General features: G+C 37.6%; 1 protein-coding gene across 2 annotated transcripts in view; it reads right to left on the bottom strand.

Annotated features, from left to right (window-relative positions):
- The window catches only part of OSTN (osteocrin), a 53,093-nt gene that overhangs the window by 12,714 nt on the left and 13,088 nt on the right, over positions 1 to 27,291 (bottom strand). The window contains exons 2-4 of one of the 2 annotated variants that reach the window (XM_008981399.5): positions 25,350 to 25,451; positions 19,616 to 19,830; positions 10,691 to 10,807 (exon numbers count right to left, since the gene is read on the bottom strand). In XM_008981399.5, the coding sequence (XP_008979647.3) occupies positions 10,691 to 10,807; positions 19,616 to 19,830; positions 25,350 to 25,451 (434 nt within the window). The remainder of the gene's footprint in view (positions 1 to 10,690; positions 10,808 to 19,615; positions 19,831 to 25,349; positions 25,452 to 27,291) is intronic. The other variant, XM_035274817.3, reaches the window with a different exon arrangement.

Here is a 27,291-nt window from a genome sequence, read left to right as displayed (position 1 = left end):
TTATTTTTCTGGGCCAGGCGCGGTGGCTCATACTTGTAATTCCAGCACTTTGGTGGGCCAATCTAGTCACCAGAGTCTACAGAAGTAGCCAATGACTGATGAAGAGTGAGTCAGAGAGCAGTAATCTGAGAGGAATTTAACCATTATGGCTGGTTTTGAATGGAGCCATGAATCAAGGCTTGGATGATGAATCAAGGAATGCTGTGGCTCTAGGTGGGTATTTTTTTTTTTTAAGACAGGGTCTTGTTCTGTTGCCCAGGCTGGAATGCAGGGTGTGATCTCGGTTTACTGCAACCTCCGCCTCCTCGGCTCAAGCGATTCTGCTGCCTCAGCCTTCTGAGCAGCTGGGATTACTGAGTAGCTGGGATTATAGGTACCCACCGTCACTAATAATTTTTGTATTTTTAGTAGAGATGGGGTTTCACCATGTTGGGCAGGCTGGTCTCAAACTCCTGACCTCAAGCAATCCATCCGTCTCGGGCTCCCAAAGTGCAGGGATTACGAGCATGAGCCACCACGCCAGGCCTGCTAGTTCTTGAAAGCAAATGGGGATCTTGGTCCTTCCGTTGTAAGGAACTGAATTCTCCCAACGACGTGAATGAAGGGAAGTGAAAAACCAATCCTTCCAGGTGTTTGCAGGACTTGTGAAAAAGGGAAGGAAATAGCAGCTGGGGAAAGCAGTCACATGATTCCTGCACTGATTCTCCAAAGCCCCTTTAGAAATAGATGTCGGGAAAACACAATCCTTTTACTTTTTAAAAGATAAGTATGATTAAAACAGAACATTCACTAGGCTTTTCTTTCTTTCTTTTTTTTTTTTTTTGAGACCCAGTTTTGCTCTTGTTACCCAGGCTGGAGTGCAATGGCACGATCTCGGCTCACTGCAACCTCCGCCTCCTGGGTTCAGGCAATTCTCCTGCCTCAGCCTCCTGAGTAGCTGGGATTACAGGAGTGCGCTACCATGCCCAGCTAATTTTTTGTATTTTTAGTAGAGACAGGGTTTCACCATGTTGACCAGGATGGTCTCGTGATCCACCCGCCTCGGCCTCCCTGGGCCTTTCTTACCAAAATTTGTTTTCTCAAAAATGAAGGTAAATAAATGAAAATGCGTTTTTCTTTTTTCCTTTTACTACAGTTGATCTTTCCCTGCTCAAGCAAATAAGAAGCAGCTGCAATATTGTGGAAAGCAAAATAAATTCTGCTTTTCTGTCCTTTCTTTCCCCTTTTCCCATTCTCTCCTGGCCTTCTTTCCCTCAGGTTTGATCCAAAACGTATTAGAAACCAGGAAATGGAAGATTTGGGCTCTACTTGATTCTTTTACTTATTGATAGTATGACCACCTGCAAGTGTTTTATTCTAAGCTACTCTTTCCTTTTTGATAAAATTCAGATAATACTTGCTATGTTCATCTTCTGGAGCTGTTTATTCACTTAACATACTTATTTGTTAAGTAATATTTGACTGTTTCATCCATAGCCATGTGTTATCCACATTTAACCAAGTGTTATGTGTTGTTCTCTGCACTGGGGATACAATGGTGAATAAGACCTAGGTTACTTCTCAGTGTTCACATTTTACACTGAAAAGAACTAATGAGGTAATACATAGAAAAACATTTCATGTATTTCAACTGGTACTAATTTTTCCCACCAGTCTAGTCCAGTGGTTTTTCTTTTTCTTTCTTTTTTTTTTTTTGAGACAGAGTCTTGCTTCATTGCCAGGTGCCAGGCTGGAGTGCAGTGGTGTGATCTCTGCTCACTGCAACCTCTGCCTCTCGGGTTCAAGCAATTCTCCTGCCTCAGCCTCCCAAGTAGCTGGGACTCACCACCATACCTAGCTAATTTTTGTATTTTTAGTAGAGACAGGGTTTCACCATGTTAAACAAGATGATCTCTATCTCTTGACCTCATGATCCGCCTGCCTCGGCCTCCCAAAGTGCTGGGATTACAGGTATGAGCCATTATGCCTGGCCAGTCCAGTGGTTTTTCAAACAATTTGTAGCTATTTTTATAAACAAAAGCTTTATAAAAGAGAACAATATCTGAAAAGTTAAGAATTGTCCCAGTAAAAAAGTATCCCTCCAACTCCATAGACAGCAGCCCCTGACAGACTTTCCAGAAACACACCAGGTTCCTCATAGCAGAGGTTAAGTGAAAATCATTGGTCAAGTGGATAAAATAGTAACTCATGATTTTACTCTAGCAATAAATTCATAATTACTTTGATTCATCTTATGAAATTGAGGATTGGTTGCAAATGCTTACAGATATCTGGAAATCAAAGAAGAAAAATAAATAAAACAAATATATATTTATATAAATCAAGTCAATATTTTACATTTTTACTACTAATACAAAATAAAAATAATTTTCATAAAGCACATAATCAGAAACCATAACAGCTAAGTTAAATACTTTCTATACAATCTATATCCATTCAGAAGTGAAACAGCAAGCTAGTAATTGTTTTAACATGATTTTGAATATGAAGTATATATACATATGTATAATGGTACTACATTCTAAACACCTGCACTGACATGAATACAGTGTATAAAAATTAATGTTGGATAGAAAATATAATCTTAAAATTAAAAGGCAAAGCTGTACTTTTTGGCTTTCTAGTCCCTCTTGTGACAAAATAATGGTATGACATGGCTTATATTTTATTGCATTTAAATGGAAAATAAGCCACCTTTTCCATTCCATAAGTAGTTTAAGGATATACAATATCTATCAAACTAACATAATGACAATGATTAGATTGTTTATTTTAAATGCAGTTTTAATTTAACACTAAAATCTAAACTTCCTATGTGAAACAGGATTTTCTTGAACATTTATAATCTTGGATAATTCCATTTCTAAAGGTTTTTACATTAAGAAAAAAGCAGTTAGAAAAATGTATTTGGCTGGATGCCGTGGCTCATGCCTGTAATCCCAGCACTTTGGGAGGCCAAGGTGGGTGGATCTTGAGGTCAGGAGATCGAGACCATCCTGGCCAACAAGGTGAAATTCCATCTCTACTAAAATTCAAAAATTAGATTGGCATGGTGGTGTGCACCTTAAACCCCAACAATTCAGGAGGCTGAGACAGGAGAATCACCTGAACCCAGGAGGTGGAGGTTGCAGTGAGCCAAGATTGCACCACTGTACTCCAGCCTGGCAACAGAGCAAGAGTCAATCTCAAAAAAAAAAAAAAAAAGAGTTATAAATTTCAAATATCTTCTTCCATCTGTGATTCAACTTCTTTATTGTGTTTTTTATAAACATCTTTGATGTTTTAAAACGTCCATATTTTTGCATCTCATGAATAAATCATCTCTACCCTAATATTATGAAGATATTTTCCTATGTCATAAAATATTTTTATAGTTTTGCCTTTCACATTTCAGTTTTTAATACGTTGAAATTAATTTTTGCAAGGCACAGTGGCTCGCATCTGTACTCCAGCAGCTTGGGAAATTGAGGAGGGAATATCCTTTGAGTCCAGGAGTTCAGACCAGACTGCAAAATATAGTGAGATCCCATCTCAAAACAAAATAAACAAGAAAAAAATTTAATTTTTATTTATAGGGTGAGTAAAAAATCATACTTCTTTTTAAAAATCTACATTTACGCCTAATCATTTAGAAATTTTAGATTCAGCTTATCAAATTCCATAGAAAATCCTATTGCAATTCTGACTAGAACAGTGTTGAATCTCAGTATTCATTTAAAAGAGAATTGAAATCTTTATGATATTGAGTCTTACTAACCAATACCATTTATTTAGATTATTTTTAACCTCTTTACATAAATTGTTAAAATTTTCTCCATAAAGACCTTTTTGTTGTTGTAATTGGCATCATTTAAGAATATGTGTTATAGGCAGTTTTTTTTTTGTTTTTTTTTGAGATGGAGTTTCACTCTTGTCGCCCAGGCTGGAGTGCAATAGCGCGATCTCGGTTTACTGAAAACTCCGCCTTCTGGGTTCAAGCAATTCTCTGCCTCAGCCTCCTGAATAGCTGGGATTACAGACTTCCACCACCATGCCCGGCTAATTTTGTATTTTTAGTAGAGACGGAGTTTCACCATGTTGGTCAGGCTGATCTCAAACTCCGGACCTCAGGTGATTTGCCCACCTCGGCCTCCCAAAGTGCTGGGATTACAGGCGTGAGCCACTTTGCCTGGCTGTAGGCATTTTTAATAGTGTGCCTTATTTGGATAAAAAACATTTCCTTCTATTATCAACTTACTAGTGATTTCAAAGATGAGGGTTTAGCTTTATTGAATGCTTTTTCTGCATCTAGAGAGATGATGTGCTTTATCTTCAGTTTGTTAATTCAATTGATTTTCAAAGTAAATTAAGCTTACATTGTATTTTTTGTGATGAACAACATGATAATGGTATTTTAAAATATGTTGCTGGATTTGTTTTGTTAAGTTTTTTTTTTTTTGGTAGTAATTTTTTATCTGTAGTCCTGAAGTTTTCTTTTCTTGTTTTCTCCATATGTGATTTTGATGTTTAAATAATGTTATTCTCATTAAATGAGTTAAGAATTGTACCTTCTTTTTTCTTTTTTTAAATAAAGATGGGGTTTCACTACTATGGCCAGGCTGGTCTTGAACTAGTGACCTCAGGTGATCCACCCACCTTGGCCTCCCAAAGTGCTGGGATCACAGGCGTGAGCCACCGCGCCTGGCTGAGAATTGTACCTTCTTTTTGGTTATTCCTTGTTATTTATTTAATCACACTGTAGGTTGACAACATGTTTTGTATGATAACTCTACCTTTAAAATTCGTAAGGCTTATTTTACAGACCAGCACTTTATTTAAAAATTCCATGTGTAAATGTTGATTAATTGTGCTTAATAGGTGTTTCAGGTGTCATTAAAACTTCCAATCCTTCAATTTGTTGGATACGACAATTTTTACTGATCCTGACTATGGTTCTGAGTGCTAAAGAAAGAAACTTGCAATCGGAGTATAGAAAATGTTCCTTAAAATTAATAGTCTGATTTTACTGCTGCCCTTAAAAGGGCACTAAAATGCTACGCCTCCTTTAAGAAAAACACAGAACTCCACCAACACTGAGCAGGATCCAAAATGGGAGAAAACAGTAATAGCTAAAAAGGAATGTTCTTTCAAATAGTTTAGTAATTTAGTAAAACAGAAATTAATTATGATAGCATAAAGCTTACATAAGTGTACTAGCCAGGCTCCAAGATGGCCCCCAATAATTCTATCATTGTGTAGTATCCTTCCATATTGAATAGGGCTGACTTCTCCAATCAATAGGCTGTTGTGGAAATGACCACTGTTGGAAGCAATCAATGAAGGCTATTGCAGCTTCTGCCTCACTTTGTTGGATCGCTCACTCTGGGGGAAGCCGGCTGCATGCTAACAGCCCTGCAGAGAGGTTTACATGGCAAAGAGTTAAGGCCTCTTGCCAACAGCCAGTGAGGAACTGAGACTTCTTGCCTTTAGCCAAGTGAGTGGGCCATTTTGGAAGTGAATACTCCAGTATAACTTTCAGATGACTGAAACCCTGGCCAACATGTCACTGTAACTTTGGGAGAGACCCTGAGCCAGAAAAAAAAAACAGTCAAGCTTTTCCTGGATTTCCAATGCACAGAAACTGTGTGAAAACAAAACAAAAAAAAGTTTACTGTTATCAATTTTAGGTAATTTATTGCATAGCAATAGATGTCTAATACCATGAGATTCACAGTGCTCTGAGATTCCATGAGAGAAGAGACCACACCCAATTTGAGGGTTCTAGGAAAAACGTAAAAAACTTAGGAAAAACTTAAGGAGCATGTAGAAAAAAATAAAACAAATGATCATCTATAAATCTTGCAATCTTGGCTACTGCAATTTAAAATTAAAATGCAAAACTAAGAAATGTTTACACTAGGATAGATATCACTATGTACAGCCTTGGAGGGACTGACATGTGAGAACAGACCAAGATGAAGGACTTGGCAAGAACCTGTGAAGGATGAGAAGGAAGTGCACAGGGCCATGTTAAAATTTAAAGCCATTTGCCTTTTAAATTCGAATTCTGGAATGATAGGATGAAGGATCACATGAAATCTGAATGGTGATATGGTTTTAAGGAACCAAAACATAATGCCTTTTTTTTCTCAAGTTCACATTCAGAAACAGTAGACAAAATGTCATTTTTATTACTGATCAAGCCGAATATAAAATGTGGCTTTATGTCTGCATTTCATAGGGCTCCCTGTTGTTTTCTCTCTGTATTAGACAGACCTCTATTACTAGTCATTGTTTTCCAATAAAAAGAGGAAGGAAACAGATCAGCTGAACATGCTCAACTACTCCTCCCAAACTGACCAATCGGAGAAGTGGCCATTCCTCCCCTGGGAAGGAGTGAATAAATGACAGGCAAAAGCCAACTTATTTACTAATAGGAGTTTCATCATATTGAGGATGGAAATAATTTGTTCCCACCTAATAAATGGGGTAGTTTCCAATAACAAAAGAAAGTGTTAATTCACTTAGCAGAAAGTTGACTTTCACTCCTGGAATTCTGTCTCAAAAGAAATAATTCACTTTTATGATGATGGTGCTGACTAGGCATAATGTCAGCTTCTGATGTATTCTTTCAAGGCATCGGCCACATGGACAGGCATCCAGAAAGAAACCATGCGTACGGGAATCACATAATGAGATTTAAATGACTGTATTGGCATGCTTAATTTGGAAATGACAGTAGATGAGGCAGGAAAACAGAGTCTGCAGGCAAGGAACCTAAGGCCAACTCACACTTCTGCTATGGCAGAAAATATCCTCTCTGTAGGGTGTGCCCAGTAAATGACTTTGTAACTTTACTTCATCCCTTCATTTACATAGGGCATACACCAAGTAACTAATGGAATCCTTTAGAGGGCATTTAAACTCCCCAAAATTCTATGATGGGGCCCTTGAGCCCCTATGCTTAGGCTTGCTCCCACACTGTGGAGTGTACTTTCATTTTCAATACATTTCTGCTTTTGTCGCTTCATTCTTTCCTTGCTGTTTGTGCGTTTTGTTTAATTCTTTGTTGAAGATGCCAAGAACCTGGACACCTCCACCAGTAATACAGCGTTATCATTTAAGGCAGAGAGGCTCTCCATTTGCTTGGCTCATGAACCTTGGGGACCTATGAAACTTATAAACTTCTATTCAAATGGATTTATACAAAAATATCCTGTAGAATGTTCTTTTGGGGGTTAGGGTGTGTAATGTACATTGCAAAGCCTATCTATGGAATTGAGTATTATCCCTTTTGGGAGAAAGTTTTTTTTTTTAAAGATGGGATTTCACCATGTTGGTCAGGCTGGTTTTGAACTCCCGACCTCAGGTGATCTGCCCGCCTTGGCCTCCAAAGTGCTTGGATTACAGGTGTGAGCCACCATGCCTGGCCAGGAGAAAGTTTTAAAGCTTCATAGGTAAACTGGGTTGGGAGGAAAGGTAAAAGGACTGTGGTCTTGAGCTGAGCTGAGAAGAGGCATGCAGTAAAGAACAGTCACTGGCAAGAATGGCCCGAGATCATTCTGGTCAAAGGCATTTCCCATTGTGTAAGAAGGCAGTGCTTAAAAGGGCAGCACAGTCTTGTGAAAGAACATAGAATCTCCTCAAACTCACTAGGCCACAAGGGAAAAGTTAAGTCCAGGAACTGGGTCAGTATTACTGCCTTCCTTTGGTTTCTAAACTGACAGCTCTAGTTCCACAACCTCGTATCACAGCCTCATTTCCTCTACTCCCTCTCTTCACATGTTTACTTTATTTACGTAAAATGTAGATTTACTGAGCCTGAGAGAATGCATAAATGACTTTTCCCTTTACTTCCTCTTTTCACATGTAAAATGTAGATTTACTGAGGCTAATCAGAGCCTCACAGAATGGAAGCATCTGCCTTCCTTCCTGCCCTCCCTGACTTTTCCCCCATCCTGCATGCTCTCTCTCCCCTTTGGAATAAGCACAAGTCACAGGTGCTCCTGGAACTCGGATTTTTTTCCGGGGGAGTATCTTCAACTTTGGCCAAATCTACCTCTATTGATTGAGAAATGCCTCAGTCACATTTTGGTTAATCCTGAATCCCTTTTCTGTGTTTCTCACACCTGAAATGAAGCCCATTTTCAACTACTTCCTCTGGAGATTACCAAATAACAGCTAAAAAGAAAAGCATAAACCTTGAGATGCCTTGATTGGCCTAGTTCTGTGGCATTTCTTCACAACAAATTAGAAAGAAAATAAAATGTTAGAATTTTTAATTTTAATCTTTGGGATTTTTGTCAAGAAGAGCAATCATATCTAACAAATTGAATCGGGCACTGCTATTCTCAACTTTAGTCTGAATCTATTGTTATAGTGCATAGCTGTACTGGGGGTATGAACATCACCAGGGCAAAAGAGGGCCCCCACACCCCACCAGCAAAGTCAGGTGACCATCAAGCTATGGTCAGGCATTTGTCACACTGCCTCTCTAAAATAATAATTGGTCACAGCCAGCACCAGGAAAAGACAGTTTCTCTATAGATAGGAAATATCTGAAACAGATGATCAGCAACTTCCTGATAAGATCTCAGGAGTTGGGTGAGTGGGCTTAAGTATACACATTAAGAGGTAAAATGGTGGTGTTTAAATGGTACATGACCTTCTAGGGGCATTCCATTGAAAAAGGGATGCAAGATGCCAGAAGTGGGTCAGCATATAAAACCCTAAGTCCAAGGTCAAACAAGGCACATGACCTCCAATATGCCCACTTGGCTTTCTTCCAAGTGTACTTTACTTTTCATTCCTGCTCTAAAGCTTTTTTTGTTTTTGTTTTTTGAGATGGAGTCTCGCTCTGGAGCCCAGGCTGGAGTGCCGCGGTGCGATCTTGGCTCACTGCAACCTCTGCCTCCCATGTTCAATCGATTCTCCTGCCTCAGCCTCCACAGTAGCTGGGACTACAGACACGTGCCAAAAATGGTTGGCTAATTTTTGTATTTTTAGTAGAGACGGGTTTTCACTGTGTTGGTCCGACTGATCTCCTGTCCTTGTGATCCACCCCCCTTGGCCTCCCAAAGTGTTGGGATTACAGGCTTGAGCCACTGCACCCGGCTGCTCTAAAGCTTTTTAATAAACTTCCACCTCTGCTGTAAAACTTGCCAAGGTCTCTTCTGCTTTATAACCCTCAATGGAAGTCTTTCTTCTGAGGAGGCAAGAAGTGAGGTTGCTGCAGTCCCGTTAGGATAAAAATCCACCTATCATGGATACAATAATTCTTTTTTTTTTTTTTTAAATTGAGACCGAGTCTCGCTCTGTTGCCAGGCTGAAGTATAGTGCTGCAATCTCCGCTCACCGTAACCTCCGCCTTCCAAGTTCAAGCGATTCTCTTGCCTCAGCCTCCCGAGTAGCTGGGACTACAGGCATGCACCCCCACACCTGGCTAATTTTTTGTATTTTAGTAGAGACGGGGTTTCACCATGTTGGCCACGATGATCTCAATCTCCTGACCTCGTGATCTGCCCGCCTGGGCCTCCCAAAGTGCTGGGATTACAGGTGTGAGCCACTGCGCCAGGCCGGTTACAATGATTCTGAAAGTATTCATTTAATGGATACATGTTCTACGTGAATCTCACTGTTCCTGGCCTTTGACAAATATCTTATTCACACAGAGCTTTAATTATTTGTAGAATGTAGCTTAAAACAAATTGACTTTTCCCTCGACTTCCTCATTTCACGTGTAAAAGGTAGATTTACTTAGGCTAACCAGAGCCTCACGAGAATGTAAGCATCTGCCTTACTGTCTGCCCTCCCTGCCATTTTTCCCCTCCTGCCTGCTCTAGTAGCTTTGCAGAAAGCTAAGTTTTACAAAGAAATTAAGTGTAAAGTCATGGCCTTGGAGTTAAACAATCTGGCACAGAACTTATATCTACATAATCTCAGGGAAATCATTTTATCTCTCTGAAAACATAATAAAATGTGGATCATAATGTCAGAGGCATTTGAACCAGAGTGACTCCACCTTGAATAGGGGCTGGGTAAAATGAGGCTAAGACTTGCTGGACTGCATTTCCAGAAGGTTAGGCACTTTAGTCAGAGGGTGTTTACAATTAAGAAAACAAGTTAATAATGTTTATGGCACAGACCCAGGACTTAGCAAGCCCAGGAAATTTCCTGATGTTGAAGGACTATGTTAACTTCTCTTACCGGGCCCACAAGGGACGTGGTTTCTAAGGCAAGAACTTCCCAGCGCCATGCCTCCTTCCACCTCCCCACCCGGGAACCTAAGTTCTTGCAGGCTGGGTAAAATTCCAGGTAAGCTTAATTTGCTCAGAAAGCCCGCCAAAAGCCCTGGAAGGAGGGGCTCTGTTGTGGGCCCAAGCAACCAATGTGGGATCAAAGTTAAAGATCAATCACTCCAGAGGAAGTCTGAAAGAACTCCTTTCATTGGACAAAACCATGAATGAAGCGGGAATAACTTCAAAGTTAAAACCCCACTGCCCCTTACCTGCGTGGACTCCTTCTCGGGATATCCTCCCACCGCAACGTGGGAGCCGTCTCTCCCTCTCTCCCTTTGCGGATTTTCCTCTCTGGGATGCCCTCTCACAACAGCGTGGAAACTCTCTCTACTTCTCTCTCTTTTTCTCTCTGCCTAATAAATTCTCTCTGCAAGACTCTTTGGGTCCGATATTTACTTGATTGGTAAGCTCACCTCTCTGCCAGGGCCTCTTTCCCATTCCTGGGGCCAGGGAGCCCAGGAACCTCAGGCACATCAACTGGGTGGGGGTGCTGAGCTCCGTCCTGCGACCCGGTTACAACATCACTATATCTTAAAAACAAAAACATTCTTAGTTTAAAAATAAGTTTCACTTTAAAGATAATATAAATTATTGCGGAAGACAGTAGTTACACAAAGATTAACAATCCTTTGTCACAAGTCCTTGTAGTAGTGCACATCTCCCCAAGGATATATATATATATATATATTGCTTTATGATCTTATATATAAACAAGCATTATACTTAAAGCGGATGCATTCCTCCTCTTGCTTTTGAGCCTTACTCTGTCTATGGACTAGCCATTTTTTTGTTCCTTTTCTTCTCTAATAAACTTGCTTTCACTTTACTCTTTGGACTCACCCCAAATTCGTTCTTGTGTGAGATTCAAGAACCCTCTCTTGGTGTCTGGTTCGGGACCCCTTTCTGGTAACAATAATACCTCCTTCTTAGGCTGTGATAGAGATAGAGACTTTTTAAAAAGGAATGTACCAGAATGTTAAAATGGGATTCTTTATATCTCAGGTTTTGGCTGTGACTTAAAAAGAGTAACCATGTAGGAAGTATTTCCTTTTGCATTCCAAAGTGAGGTGCTGAACTTATGTGGTATTTCCAAAGGAGGTTGCTACAAGCTGATTTTTTCCAACTTCAATCCAATAAAAGGATTCATATTTAATATTTCAGAAAGGGAGAATTTCTTGGGAGCAAGTTATTAAAAACCATAGCACTTCCCCTCTTTCTTCATATAGGGAAAGGGCTTTGAGGAAAACACTTATAGAGTTTCAAATACACCCATTGAAGCATAGTGAACCTAATAAAATAGTGTCTATGCAATCTAAAGGGCAAGAAGCTGTGAGAATTGGCTTGATATTAGAGCGAAGAGATGACTGCACCAAGAACAGCCTCATTTTCAGTAATCAGAGTCAAGGTTGTGGGTTTTCTGAGGGCAGATGTAGAGCATGTGAATAGAGTCAGCTTGGGTCAATTACAAATGGGACCTTGCCCCCAGGGCTTTCTGCCAGGGCTGATGGATGAAGCAAACTCAGCAGGATGCTGATGGTGGTATCAAATGCAGACTAGAGAACAGGATGAGGATGAGGAACTTAACCAACCTGCCAGAAGAGTATTATTGGAGGTAAGGATGTCTGAGAGTTTTGTGACTCCCAGAAACATTCCATGATGAGTCAGCTTTGAGCATTCACCAAAGCCAGAGGGCACTAAGACAGATTATGATATTATCAGTCAGGTAAGACTTTGTTTTACTTCTCTGCATGCAACTCCATCCCCAATTCTGGAGGAGGTAGCCTACAGTGGTAGGGGAAAGTGTGAATATAAACTAGCCACAGGCTCCTTCCCACTGTAGCCTTCCAGCAGGAATCGGGTCCAAGCTGAAGAAAATAGAAGCTTTGTGGGGCGCGGTGGCTTATGCCTGTAATCCTAGCACTTTGGGAGGCTGAGGCAAGCGGATCACGAAGTCAAAAGTTAGAGACCAGCCCAACCAATATAGTGAAACCCCATCTCTACTAAAAATAAAAAAATTAGCTGGGCATGGTGGCATGAATCTGTAATCATGGCTACTCAGGAGGCTGAGGTGGGAGAATCGCTTGAACCTGGGAGGCAGAGGTTGCAGTAAGCTGAGATTGCACCACTGCACTCCATCCTGGGCAGCAGAGCAAGACTCCATCTCAAAAAAAAAAAAAAAAAAAAAAAAAAAGAAAAGAAAAAGAGAAGCTTTATTAATATTTATGGTTTAGGGTCACATATAAGAACGATTATTTGAATTACTGTTATATAGTTATTTTTCTAATAAAGGTTACCAGAAGGATGCTTATCATTTCCATGCGACCAGTTTAGCCATTATCACCTGCCTTTGGGATTATTCAAGGGTGGGGAACAACAACTCCCATTGAGTGGGTTGGAATGCATGGGGATGGGAAAAAAAGCTGTTTTTTCTGATTATTTCTGATTATGTCCTATGGAGTTTTTCTCTTTAAATTAGGCGTTATAATAACAATATTCTGAAGCAAAGTGTCTCTTGATCTAATCTGACAGGATGTATGTAATTTTGCTGGCTGTCTTCCCTCCACTCTCAGATTTATGCTGCCTTTTCTCACCCTACTTTCAGCCTGAACTTTTTGGAGACTGAACTTTTTGGAACACAAAAATGTTCCTGTGCTCTCTCGCTTCGGTATGGATTAAGCAGTAGGTGATTTGGGGAAGAGAGAATAGAGGAAGAGCAGGAGTGAGGTCAGGATAATTTTCTCCTGGCTACTCCTTGCAAGACCTCTTCCAGTGAGGTATGCTCATGAACAAAAGTCACTACTTTTCTGAAGGCATCTGAAAGTCTCTGACTCTCTGATTTTTGGAAACCTCTTCCTTTCCTGTCTTTTCAGGCCATCCTGGGCTGATGTGCCATCCATTATCATCTGCCCTGTACCCAGAGTTTTGTAAATAGTCTTCCTTTGACTGGGAAGACTTCCTTCCTCCTCAAATTTCCTATTTTAAAGGTGACACCTAATTATTATTGTGGGAACCCTAACACAATAGCATTCCTTGCTTTACTGTCCTAAAATATTAAATGGGAGAATTCAAACAATAAGAGTTACACAAACATTTAATAGTAATTAAACACAAATATTATTTGCAAGACATCTTTAGTGTTGTGTGAAGGAGTGAGAGAAACATCATTTAGAAAAATTCTAGGCCAATCATCAATATCTTCTAATATTAAGGAGTCATTCAGATAGTAGATACACTTTTTCCAGAAATAAGGCCAGGTGCAGCAGCTCCTGGCTGTAATCCCAGCACTTTGGAAGGCTGAGGTGGACAGATCACTTGAGATCAGGAGTCCCGACTACTCAGGAAGCTGAGGCAGGAGAATCGCTCGAACCCAGGAGGATCCTGCCACTGCACTCCAGCCTTGGTGTCAGAGCGAGAGTCCGTCTCAGAAAAAGAAAACAGAAATAGAATGATAACTTCAGACTTTAAACAAGTAAATGGAAACGAAGAAAATATTTTGGACTTCAAAGTATAGTTGAGTTAGTGTTGCCTGAGAATAGAAGTCATTTGCACATGAATCAGAAAATGAAGCTAGTGTCCTATTCAGGTAAAAATATGTTGAGCAATGCAAAATAGGAAACAACAGGTGTTTCATTCTATTCCTCATATGTTTTTGACATATTGAGTCATTTTCTTGGCCTTATCATGTGATTAATTTATTTACTCTTCTACTAGGTCTAATCTGCTGTTTATCTCATTGTTTAGTTTTCAAAGGAATTTATTATAAAATAGTTCAGACTTATGAAAACAGAATAGTGTAACAAAATCCCATCATTCTAAGTCGACAATTACCAATTTATTGCAAATCTTACTTCATCTATGCCACTCCCATTCCTGTATTATTATTTCTGTATTTATCTTTCGTTGTTTTCTACTTCTGCGATATACAAAACAAATTTATATTTGCTTTAAGAACAAAAAGAGGAATTTCTCTATTTATTAAATATTCCTGATTAAAAAAAATAAGATAAAAACTTTCATATTTAAATATTTAACTGAGATATCACTCTCATTTTAAAGTCCCGTACAATTTTCATATTTAAAAGTAAATAATAGTTCATTAGCATCATCAAATAGTTACTGTTCCATCCACAATTGTCTCTTACCTGTATTAATTTTAAAAGGATCATTGTTCAAATCAGGACCCATAAAACATTTGAACTGGTTAAGAAATCCCTCCACTTTAGTCTTTATAATCCCATTCCCTTTCCAGCTGATTTTTAATTCCTATATAATTTATGGAAGAAACTGGATTAATTGTCCTGTAGCTTCCCACTGTCTGGATTGTGCTATTTGCATTCCTGTAGTAACTCTTAAGTCATTTCTTTCTTTCACATTTCCTGAAATTGGTAGGTATAGATCTAGAGACAAGACTGTTTTTGACAATACTATTTTATAGGTAGTGCTGGGTTCTTTTATCAGGTGGCATATAGTTACTTGCTGTTTTTTTCTTGTGATGCTAACAGCAGTTAATATTAACTGTCTAGATCCATCATATTAATTAGGGTTTGCAAAATAGAAATTTTCTAATTACATCTTTTTTTTATTTTTTAGCCAAACTAATTTTATGAAGAGAAATTTCTATCTCATTTACTAATTCTGCAATTTCTTGATTGTTTCAGATGCAAACATTCTATAAAGAGAAAATTCTACCTCCTCTACTATTAGTGGTGAAGATCACACAAGAAAGGTAGGTTTAATGTTCTCTTCATTTATACATTTTCAAGAAATATGAACTGATAACTAGCATTTTCTGAAGATTTTTAAGTCAGAGATGTAAACAGATTTACTGCATTGTAGTTAATGATTTTACTGATGCTCAGATCATCATACTTTAGCTACTCAGAATGTCCTCAGATTGGCTCTTGAGTTCTTTTGACCTGAAATTAAAAATAGCAAGCTTCCTTGCTATCAGGTATAACAAGATATTCAAGCTCACTTTGTGCATTTTCTGCCCCGACTGTTTTTCTGAGGAGGCTTTCTAGATCCTTTAACTAAAAAGTGGTATTGAGAGATGACCATCTGGGCATTAGGGTTGCCAATTTCTTTTGGATTAGTGATTGTTTTTAGGAATTTTAGTGCACAGACTGAATTATAAGTGCATGCTGATATTAATTCAGAAATATAAATTTATATTAATATGAGTGTTTTGTGGAAATTTGAAATCATGCCTTATCAGGTGTTGTGATTTTATTTAAGATGTTCAACTGATAACTTTATTTCATTTTTTCCATGATGTGAATCCTAGTTCTTATTTGCATCAGGAATGACAGACTGGATTATCAAATAAATACATATTTGCTTTATTTCACAATACCAACTCAACAACCTCAGAATAGCAATACCAATGTTATCACCAGTAATATGATTTCTCAAAATAGTTTTAGGTTTTTTTGTCAGGCTTCATCTCATATATTTCACTAGGGATGTATATTCAAATTATTTTATTTTGTCACTTGGTATAAATCTTTTTTGTGCAATAATGCTATTAACTGGAATACATTTTTCTGCTAATTTGTTCCAACTCATATAATGTCTACTAATATTTTAAAGTATTTAGGTACCACATATTAATATTTATTTTTGTTATAACATTATCTAATATACACTTATATGTAATGTATTTAAATGGCTCCAAAGTTAAAGCATGGTACAGCAGGCATTCAGATAATGCCATTTCATTCAATTTCATTTAGTTATAATGTTGATGTGTAGAAAATGTGATTCCTAGTGGGGCTACTGTCTATGTGGAGTTTTCAACTTCTTCTCTCTGTGGGTTTTCTCTAGGTACCATGGTTTCTTCCCACATCCTAAAGATATGCATGTTTGATGTGTGTGCTTGTTTCTGTGGCCTGTCTAAATTGTCCCAATATGAGTGAATGTAGGTGTATATGCCAGTGTGCCCTGAGATGGAATATGTCCTGTCCAGGATCGGTTCCCACCTTGCTCTCTGAGCTGCTGAGATAGGCTCTGGCCACCTGTGATCCTGAACTGGAATAAGCAGATTGGAAAATGAATAAATGAATGAAAACAAATTAGTGTAAGATAAAAATTTGTAAAGTATAGGAGAATAAACATACAAATGCACAACAGTACCTGATATGGTATGAACGTGCTCAATGGCCCACTGTATTTGTTAATACTTGTTTTGGAATTATGAGTAATCAGAGGTGACTTTTACAATTTTCACTCTGCAAACATTTATTTCTTAATTTAATCCACTACCACTGCGACTGCTGTCACTCACTGATTCATCAAGTATTTGGATAATGATCTTACTTATTTTTATTAGTCTTTTTTTTTTTTTTTTGAGATGGAGTCTCACTCTGTCTCCCTGGGCTGGAGTGCAGTGGCAAAATCTTGACTCACTTCAACTTCCACCTTCCAGGTTCAAGTGATTCTCCAGCCTCAGCCTCCCGAGTAGCTGGGATTACAGGCTGCTGCTGCTATGCCCAGCTAATTTTCTGTATTTTTAGTAGAGGCAGGTTTTTACCATGTTGGCAAGGTTGGTCTCAGACTCCTGACCTCATGATTCACCTGCCTCAGCCTCCCAAAGTGCTGGGATTATAGGCTTGAGCCACCGCTCCTGGGCTATTCTTTCTTAAGTGTATGTAAAGCTTATATTTATTTACAAATGGATCCTTATTTAGAAGTTTGGTGATGTTTTTGTGACTAGAAATATGCCATTAGAACTTAACTCTTCTTAATGGGAATTAGCTTATGACAAAACTGGTTTTGTTAGATATTGTTTCATTTAATGGCACAGTTTCCAAGAAACTTTGATGACATTAAATGAGGACTTACTGTATATTCAAATAAGTTAATCTTTTATGTTTATCCCGTTATCCTTTTATCTACTTTTTTCTATAGGAAGTCATTTAAAAATACTTTGTGTTTTATTGCTTTACTTTTTAAATATAAACATTTATGTAAGTGTACTATATTCATATATTTATCTTGCTGCCACTAATTAACAATGTCCTAAATCTTATTCTATAGTAGAATATAGAGGTATCTCTCATGCCTTTTTTTTTTTGAGATGGAGTCTCTGTCTGTCGCCCAGCCTGGAGTGCAGTCGTGTAATCTTGGCTCACTGCAGCCTCCGCCTCCTGGGTTCAAGCAATTCTGTCTCAGCCTCCCAAGTAGCTGGGTCTGCAGGTGGGTGCCGCCATGCCTGGGTAATAATTTTGTATTTTTAGTAGAGATGGGTTTTCACGATGTTGACCAGGATGATCTGGGTCTCCTAACCTCATGATCCACCTGACGTGGCCTCCCAAGTGCTGAGATGACAGGCATGAGCCACTGCTCCCAACCTCTCATGCATTTTTTATAGCTATATAGCTGCATAGATTATAGGGACTACAATTCAAGATGAGATTTGGATGGGTACACAGCCAAACCATATCATACAATGAAGCTCCAATGTAAATTTTATAGCATTATGCAATATATATTTAGTATACTCTAGTATTTATACTCTAATGAATTTATATGTATTTGTGTATGGCCTTTATATATCGATTTACAGATTATTTAGTTGACCATGTTGCAATATCCATGAGTCAAAGAAATAACATTTATTAGAAGACACCGTATTTTCTTTTCTAAAAGCTCAACTATCCTTTGGATGCTGGTGTTCTTTTTAAATTAGTTCTTTTTGAGCTACATACCCAGCAGTGGTGATGCTAGATCATATGGTAGCTCAATGTTTAGTTTTCTGAGGCATAGCTGTTATACTAATTTACATTTCCACCAACAGTGTACTAATGTTCATTTTTCTCTTCATTTCTTGTACTACAATTTGTTATAAAGAATACTATATTTTTATAAGCATTTTTTGAGGTCCAAAAAGTGTATTTTTCTCCTCTTTTTCACCAGAACCCAACACAGTACCTAGAACATAGTGGAACTAATTGCTATTTCTCTTGTTAAAGTAAGGTCTAAATTTAAAAATATAGGATAGGATTGTTTTTTCACATACATGTAGTATAAATTATAGTCTTCAAGTGATGATTTTATTTTTTATTGCAGCTTTGAGAACCTTTCAGAACAGAGGTATATCAAATTGCAACAAGTATCCTGACAATCATTTAGCATAGAAAAATTATGGAACCAGGAGCAAAAATAAAAAGTCCCAGACCTCTAAGAATCAAGAAAGATGGAAGCAAAGGATGTGAAAATAAGTACAAGAAGAAATGAGGTTCCAGATTATGAAATTCTTTATAGGACTTGCAAAGGAGTTTGACTTTTGTACTGCAAGCAATGAATAACATTTCACACAGATTTTTGTTCTAGATGATTATCCTGGTAGCCAAGTACACGATACATTAGTGATAAACGGGTGGTGATGATGGTGGAGGTGGAGATGAGGAAAGAGTAGAGAAAGAACAAATGTGAAAAAATTAATAATTTAGGTCAGAATTAGGAAAGCCTTAATGAATGGTGATATTCCGAGAGTTAATACGTAAAACAAACCATATTTAGAGAATTTAGTGAGAAATGTTAAGGGTGAACAAAAGAAATCCTGGTAAGTTTTTCAGATACCTGTCTATGGTACTTGGGTGGTCTTTGCTGTCACTGCTATATGAAATGTACAGCACGAGGAACGGATATTGAGAGGAAGAAAACGAATTAAGTCTGAAATGATTACTTTAAATTACTAACAGTTTCTTAATGTTTATAGGGATATTTCACTGGTCTAAATGTATTATAATAATTAGCATTCTATGAAGCATTTACATTTGATTATCTTACTTGAATTTTATGGAAGTAAGTAATTACCCTCACTTTATGGAAAAATAATCTGAGGATTAGAGAAGATAGATACTTATACAAGTCACATGGAAAGAAGTAAACATAAATTTGACGGAAACACATGTGCTCTGACTCCAATTTCTGAGAGCTTTTCACTCAGTTTCACTGACACAATTTGGAAAGCATTTCACCTCTATGAAATGGAAAACTCAATTGACCAGAACATTAATATGACTGCACATACATTTCTCATCACCTCTAAATGCAGTAATGTCTTATAATAACTCTTTTATATCTGCATAAGACAGAATCTTTCTTAGGAAATATTATGACAAAAATACTAATGCACACCGTAGAACTCATTTTGCCCCCTAAATAGTTATTTTGGAAACCACACTATTAAAGCCACAGATTAGCTAATATGCTGTCAAATCTATTTATGTAAAAGGTTTTCACTGTATTTTTTATGTGGAATTATTTCTGTTTTAGAACCCAGAAAGAAAGAATAATAGAAAACAAAAACTTCCTTTTTCTAAGAGTTCACTTACCTCTGTTTACCTTTGTGGTCTACAGAGCCAGCTGAGAGTCTGTCAAGGGGAGACCCAAAACCAGAGAAACTCCTTTTCTTCTTTGTCTCAGTCACATCATTTTCTAGGGACACCAGTTCATCAAGAAGCAAGAGTTTTGCTGTCAGGTCAGTGGCTGTCTTCTCTTCTGTGACTGTGGGTGGTGACTGCACATTTATGACTCCAGAATCAAAGTCCTATCAGGCAGAAAAAGGTGATTCCATTAATTTAGACAAAGAAACTCAAAGTATGTACATGTGCATTTGGCTTTTGCTACTGTTAGCTGACATACTCATTGTGTAACATTTTATAGTTTCTTTCTTTCTTTTTCTTTTTCTTTTTTTTTTTTTTGAGCTGGAGTTTTGCTGCCCAGGCTGGAGTGCAATGATGTGATTTCAAGACTTCAAGACTGTTGAAGCATAATCCCAGCCAGAGGCCAATGCTCAGATAAGTACTTGAACACCCCTGGATCACAGCAAATTCGTCAAAACCATCAAATCACCAAAACAAGGAATCAACTAGCAAACAGTCTTAGGAAACATGCAGGGGGAGAAATCCTTGAACCAGGGCTGCTGTACAAGCTGCCAGGAACATGCTACTGACATTTATCTTACTGTTGTCTGCTGCTCTCAATTTAGAACGCTATAAGGAATATTTGTCTTACTGAGCAGTTTACTCATTTTATAATTTCTTTCTTTTCTTTTTTTTTTTTTTTAAGATGGAGTTTTGATCTTGTTGCCCAGGCTGGAGTGCAATGACATGATCTCGGCTCACTGCAACCTCTGCCTCCCATGTTCAAGTGATTCTCCTGCTTCAGCCTCCCAAGTAGCTGGAATTAAAGGCACCCATCACCATGCCTGGCTACTTTTTTGTATTTTTAGCAGAGATGGGGTTTTCTTATGTTGGCCAGGCTGGTCTTGAACTCCTGACCTCAGGTGATCTACCTGCCTTGGTCTCCCAAAGTGCTGGGGTTGCAGGCATGAGCCACCGTGTCCAGCCTTATAATTTCTTACAAAATTATTTTCCATAGAGGATGCTAGATCTTGGGGACTGAAACACAAAGAAGAGGGGTGTAACCAAAGGAAAAAAAAAACCAAGAAAATCAAAGAAAAGGAAAACTCCTGGAATGCCTTTAAAATTTAGCATATTTACAGATCATTTTTTCAGATTCTTTTCCAGCAACTTCATCCTTCCTTATCATTCTCATAATGCTTAATCTATAGACCTCTTTCACCATTGCACTCATTATTTTTTGCCTTATATCAGGTTGGTTACAATATATTTGTATTCCTATTAGGTTGAATCTTGAATCAATGACTTTGTCTAATTAGTCTTCCATTTGCTTTATTCAATGCCTAGTATCATGTTATGCTCGTAGTCAGTACTCAAAAAATTTCTGATAAATATTTATTAAATGAATTCCAAACCAAACCTCATGCTATTTTCTTTTTACCACTCATTGATTATTTACTAACTCAAGCCATTACTAATCCAGCTAGGTTTTGCATTGGACATGAGGGATACAAAAATAAAAATAGTCTCTGAGCATCTCACCATCTCCATCCCTGTGATCTATTAACAAATATTAGTGAGTATCTGCAATGTGTCTGAGCTATCCCAATAACTTTGTTTGTTACACATATTGCCACTTTGTACTTCATCCAACTCATAAATCTATAGCCATCCAGTTTGTGAAGTCTGTCTTTTCCTTTCTGAGGGCCAATGAAAGCACTTCTTAAATGCTCCTATTAACAATCTTGAGGCATTCTATAGTCCCACAAATACTGCTTTTTCCCCCTTAAGATCTTGAGAATATTCCCATGAGGGAAAAATTTTTAGCTCTGGGGAATCTCTTCCCTTCCCACTTTTAGTCACTCTTCCATGCACCAGATTCTTGGTCTTGGTTTTGATTTTTCTTCACTTCCTGTTTTTCTTCTTAGAGTATTCCTTCTATTATTTTTTGATATGATTTGGCTGTGTTCCCACCCAAAATATCACCTTGAATTATAACCCTCAAATGTCAAGGGAGAGATAAGGTAGAGGTAATTGAATTATGGGGGCAGTTTCTCTCATGTTCTTGTGATGGTGAGTGAGTTCTCCTGAGAGCTGATGGTTTTATAAATGCTTGGGAGTTCCTCCTGCATTCATTCTTCCTGCTGCTTTGTAAAGAAGGTGGCTTGCTTTCCCTTTACCATCCACCATGATGGTAAGTTTCCTGAGGCCATCTAGCCATGTGGAACCATAAGTCAGTTAAATGACTTTCTTTTAGAAATAACACACTCTAGAGCAGTTTTTTTACAGCAGTATGAAAATGGACTAATACAGTAAATTGGTACCAAAGAGAGTGAGGTGCTGCTATAAAGATACCCCAAATGTGGAAGTGACTTTGGAAATGGGTAACAGGCAGAAGTTGGAACAGTTTGGAGGGTTCAGAAGAAGGCAGGAAGATGTGGGAAAGCTTGAAACTTCCTAGAGATATGTTGAATTGGTTTTACCCAAATGCTGATAGCTTTATGGACAATGAAGTCCAGGCTGAGGTGGTCTCAGATGGAGATGAGAATTTGTTGGGAACTCAAGCAAAAGCGATTCTTGCTATATGTTAGCAAAGAAACTGGTAGCATTTTGCCCCTGCCTTAGAGATTTGTGGAACTTCAAACTTGAGAGACATGATTTAGGGTATCTGGCGGAAGAAATTTTTAAGTAGCAAAGCATTCAAAATTTTCACCAGGGTTCTCTTAAAAGCATTCAGTTGTATGCAATCACAAAGGGATGATTTGCAATTAGAAGTTATGTTTAAAAGGTAAGCAGAGCAAAAAGTCTGGAAAAACTGCAGCCTGATGATGAAATAGAAATGAAACATCCATTTTCTGGGGAGAAATTTAATCCAGCAGCAGACATTTGCATGAGTAACTAGGAGCCAAATGCTAATCACCAAGACGATGGGGAAAATGTCTCCATGGCATGTCAGATGTCTTCATGGCAGCCCCTCCCATTACAGACCCAGAGGCCTAAAAGAGAAAAATGGTTTTGTGGGCAAGGCCCTGGGCCTTGCTGCTTTGTGCAATCATGGGACTTGATGCCTTGCATCCCTGCTGTGGCTAAAAGGGGCCAACATACAGGCAGGTCATTCTTTCAGAGGGTTCAAGCCCCAAGCCTTGGTGGTTTGCACTGGTTTACATGTTTTTGGCCTGCCAATACACTGAAGTAAAGAATTGAGGGTAGAAAACCTCTGCCTTGATTTCAGAAGTTGTAAGGAAATGCCTGGAAGTCTAGGCAGAAATGTGCTGCAGGTGTGGAGCCCTCATGGAGAACTTCTGCTAGGGTGGTGTGGAAGGTAAATGTGGGGTCAGAGCCCATACACAGAATGCCCACTGTGGTACTGCCTCCTAAGTTCAGTCTTCTTCCTGCCACCTTGTAAAGAAGATACCTTGCTTCACTTTAGCCTTCTGCCATGATTGTAAGTTTCCTGCGGCCTCTGCAGTCATGAAGATCTGTAAGTCAATCAAACCTCTTTCCTTTACAAATTACTCAAACTTGGGCAGTTTTGTTTGTTTGTGTGTTTGTTTGTTTGTTGATGTGCTTTGAGATGGAGTCTCACTCTGTTCCTTAGGCTGGATGCAGTGGCATGGTCTCAGCTCACTGCAACCTCTGCCTCCCAGGTTCAAGTGATTCTTCTGCTTCAGCCTCCTGAGTAGCTGGAATTACAGGTGCCCATCACCATGCCCAGCTAATTTTTGCATTTTTAGTAGTGATGGGGTTTCACCATGTTGGACAGGCTTCTCTTGAACTCCTGACCTCAAGGGATCTGCCCATCTTCACCTCCCAAAGTGCTGAGATTACAGGTATGAGCCACTGCACCTGGCCAAGCAGTTCTTTGTAACAGTATGAAAATGGACTAATAAATGTTTTCTGTTCTCTTCATTTTCTCCAGTAAAACAAAAGAGTAGCATTGTCAAGCCCTGTCGTCATTTATTCAAGCAAGTCTCTTTTAAAACACTTATAGCCTGATGTGCAAACTGAAAGCTGTTAAGCCTCCTGTTTCCTTATCCAGTCATCTATGCACTAAGTCTGGTCAGTCTGGTCAGTTCTTGCAGGAAAATCTTTTTGTTGCTGTTTTTGATTCCCATCAGGGGTGCTCTTTTTTTTTTTTTTTTTTTTTGAGATGGAGTTTTGCTTTTGTTGCCCAGGCTGGAATGCAGTGGTGCAATCTTGGCTCATTGCAACCTCTGCCTCCCAGGTTCAAGTGATTCTTCTGCCTCAGCCTCCAACTAGCTAGGATTACAGATGCACACCAGCTGGCTAATTTTTTTGTATTTTTGGTAGAGATTGGGTTCACTATGTTGGCCAGGCTCTTCTCCAACTCCTGACTCAGGTGATCCAAGTGGTGACTTTAAATCAAGTACTCTTTACTGCTTAGCATACTCCCTTAATCATCTTATAATTTGCTTCGATATCTCCTATCTCCCTCTTCTCTGTTTCATCCATAATACTGTTATAAAGTTAGTTTTCCCCAATACAACTTTTGTCTTATAAAAAGAAAATTAAAAACCTCTTACAGTCCTTTATTACTTATAGTACAAAGCCCACAGTATGGTTTCAAACTATTCCACAGATCTTAGCTTCTGTCACTTCCTTATATAAACCTGACAAAATAGAAACTGGAGATGGGAAGGGTGCAGAAATGACTAGAACGAAGCCCTAAAGGAGACAAACCTTCAAAAGGCAAAGGTTTTTTTTTATCTTTCAAACCATCCTCCAAAAATATGCTTTCATTTTTTGAACTAACGTACATGAAAAATCATTTTCAAAGAAATATCCTTAATCTTCAGAAAAAAATCATAAAACTTTTATAAAACTTGTCCTTTAATATAATGCATTTCAGGCTCTCAACTTTATGCTACTTAAGAAACAAAAATATATTTCTAATAAGATCAAATAAACTAATTTTTCTCCTTGTGATGTCCTCATATTTCCTTTTCTTTGTACTTTAGTCATAGCACCAAGAAAACATTTGTACTGTAATTAAAAATTTGAAGAACACGACTCAAATTGTGGCATGCAAACAACTTCAAATTTTACATAAAAGCATTTCTGATTCTGGCATAACTGATTTAATTAAATGTGGCATAATAATGGATTTTCTCTTAAGCTTTTTTGTTCAAGAAATACAAATCTTTGTTCTTAAATTTCTTTTCACATTGAGATAACTGGCTTGCTCTGACTCCTCTGTGAGGAGAAGATCATGATTACTGCTCTTTTCACTTAAAGTTTACATGACAACCTTGATTGTCATGTTGGCAACAAAAATAAGGCAATAAAAAATACTGATTTTCTTGATTTGGTGTTATTTGTCTATTTTATTTTGTGTACATTTTCTTATTAGTAGCTGCACCTGCTTCTTACTCTAGTAGAAATGATATGTTAATGAAAGAATATACATGTAATATATAATTATATATGTTACATTTATAAAATATACATTCTATATAAAAACATACATGATATACAAACATATATAAATTATATTTATGTATATAAAATATATTTTAATACGTATGCTTTTATATATAAACATGTCATTTATAAAACATGTCAAACATATATATATGTTTGACATGTTTTATAAATATATATATATAAAATATATATATGTATATATATATATATACACACACACACATACATATTTATCTTTTTGTAAGCTAGTTTCCATTACCTCCGTTGTTGTTACATCTACTGAGAGGACTTTTCCTGAGCTCCACAGTATCAGAGTCACAGCCAGGATGAAACGTGTACTTGCCAATCTCCAGTCCAGCATCTGAGGGTTGCATATTTCATAGTTAGCATTGAATTCATTTTAAATGTAAAGATGAAAAACAAAAGCTCCTAAAAGGACTGTTAGAGGTAAATGGTAAACCAAATTATTTAGTTTCAGTATATTGGAGTGCATCTCTACAAAATGCAAATAATACTTAATAGAAGCTGTTCATCTCCCAGAATGAATTCTATCAAGGTTTCTTTTCCATGGCAACTTAGATTAGGGCTGTACAGCTATAATAATAATTTAATTCAAACTAACCCATAATCTGTGAAATACAGTTAATGTAACTTTATTTTTTGACTGTCAACTTTATATATGTACCTGAGAAGAAATTCATAACAGTGGCAAGGCATTAGAGAATAAGTTCTTATTGGTTTGTGGTGAACCAGAGAGACTGTGGTGTCTAAAACTATTTAAATCCAAAATTCAAAACATCCACCATCGGCAGGATAATTTCTTTATGTCCTTGTGTTATGTCAGGATTTCATAAGCAAGATTCAAAATTGTTATTAAATGTATCAGATATTACTTTATCAAAATTGAAAAATCACACATAAGATACAATAAAATATCAAAAGACAAATTATTAATGGGAGGTATTTTCAATATGTACATAAAAATTAACATTTAGAAAATATATATAAATCCTTTAAATACAACTTTAAAGATTGACACACAATTAAATAAAAATGGGCCAAAGTTATAAACACTCATTTCATAGAAAATGAATGGACAAAATTTTCCACAACACACACAATTTCTTCAATTCTAATAAAAAGAGTAGTGAAATACCATTTTGTACACTTAGTTTGGCAAAAATTTGATCGAACTTGCAGTGTTAGAATGGTTTCAGAAAACAAAAACACAAAAAATTCTCGTGGAGTTGAAAATGAATCCAATCATTTGGAGAAAATTGGGCAATTTACAAAAAGGTTGAAAACGCTTATCTCCTATCTAGGACGCATTTATTTCACTTCTAGGTATGTATATATTCCTGAGAGAAACTGTCAATGTTTATATGAAGACATGGATCTGAAAGTTTGGGCCTCATTGTTTATATGGAATCAACCCAAGTGCCCCACCCAAGGGAAAATAGATTTATTAATTGAGATGTATTCAAACTACTAATTTAAAGTAAATGACTTAAATACATCGTTACTGTAAAAACAAATAACTAAAATGTATGTTTATTTATATGCATGGATTTAAAAAAAACAGTTTTGGGGAGAAACGGAAAGTGTAGAACAATACATGACATTTATACCATTTATTGAAAATGTGAATGCCCAAAGCAGTGTTATACATCTTGGAACTTGATTCATGATTATGATAACCTCTGTGGAGAAGAAAAAATGAGTAAAATTATAGAGAAAAACATAAGGGACTCAGTTTTTAATCTCTATATATTTTAAAGCAAATATGTAAAAATGTTACCCTGTTTATTCTGGATAATGAGCACAAAGATGTTTTATTTATATGTGTCTGACTTTTTAGATTAAAAAGCCACTATCCAGCCAACTAAAGCTCATCTATAGTCTACATGAGGCTGACCTGCTGCCAGTTTGACTACTGTAAATTACGAAACTGTTGGTAAAATGGGGCATTGCTCTACTGAGGGAAGATCACGCAGCACAAGGTAGAACAAAATAGGCGTGATTCCAAGCTTTGCCTCTTCGTCCACGGCCGTGGGAAAGACTTCCAAGTTCATCCTTTATGAATGAAAAGTCTCAGGAAACTCTATTTGCTTAAAAATAATCATTTGGAAAACCTGCTGGGGATAAAGAGAAAATGGATGCTAGATCGGAATCGGAAATATTGGATTTGAGTCATGTTTTTG

The sequence above is a fragment of the Callithrix jacchus genome, chromosome 15 (genome assembly GCF_049354715.1).
Source record: "Callithrix jacchus isolate 240 chromosome 15, calJac240_pri, whole genome shotgun sequence".
In the NCBI taxonomy this organism is placed as follows: domain Eukaryota; kingdom Metazoa; phylum Chordata; class Mammalia; order Primates; family Cebidae; genus Callithrix; species Callithrix jacchus.
Note: the sequence above shows the minus strand (reverse complement) of the source record. Positions and strands in the feature narration are given on the sequence as shown.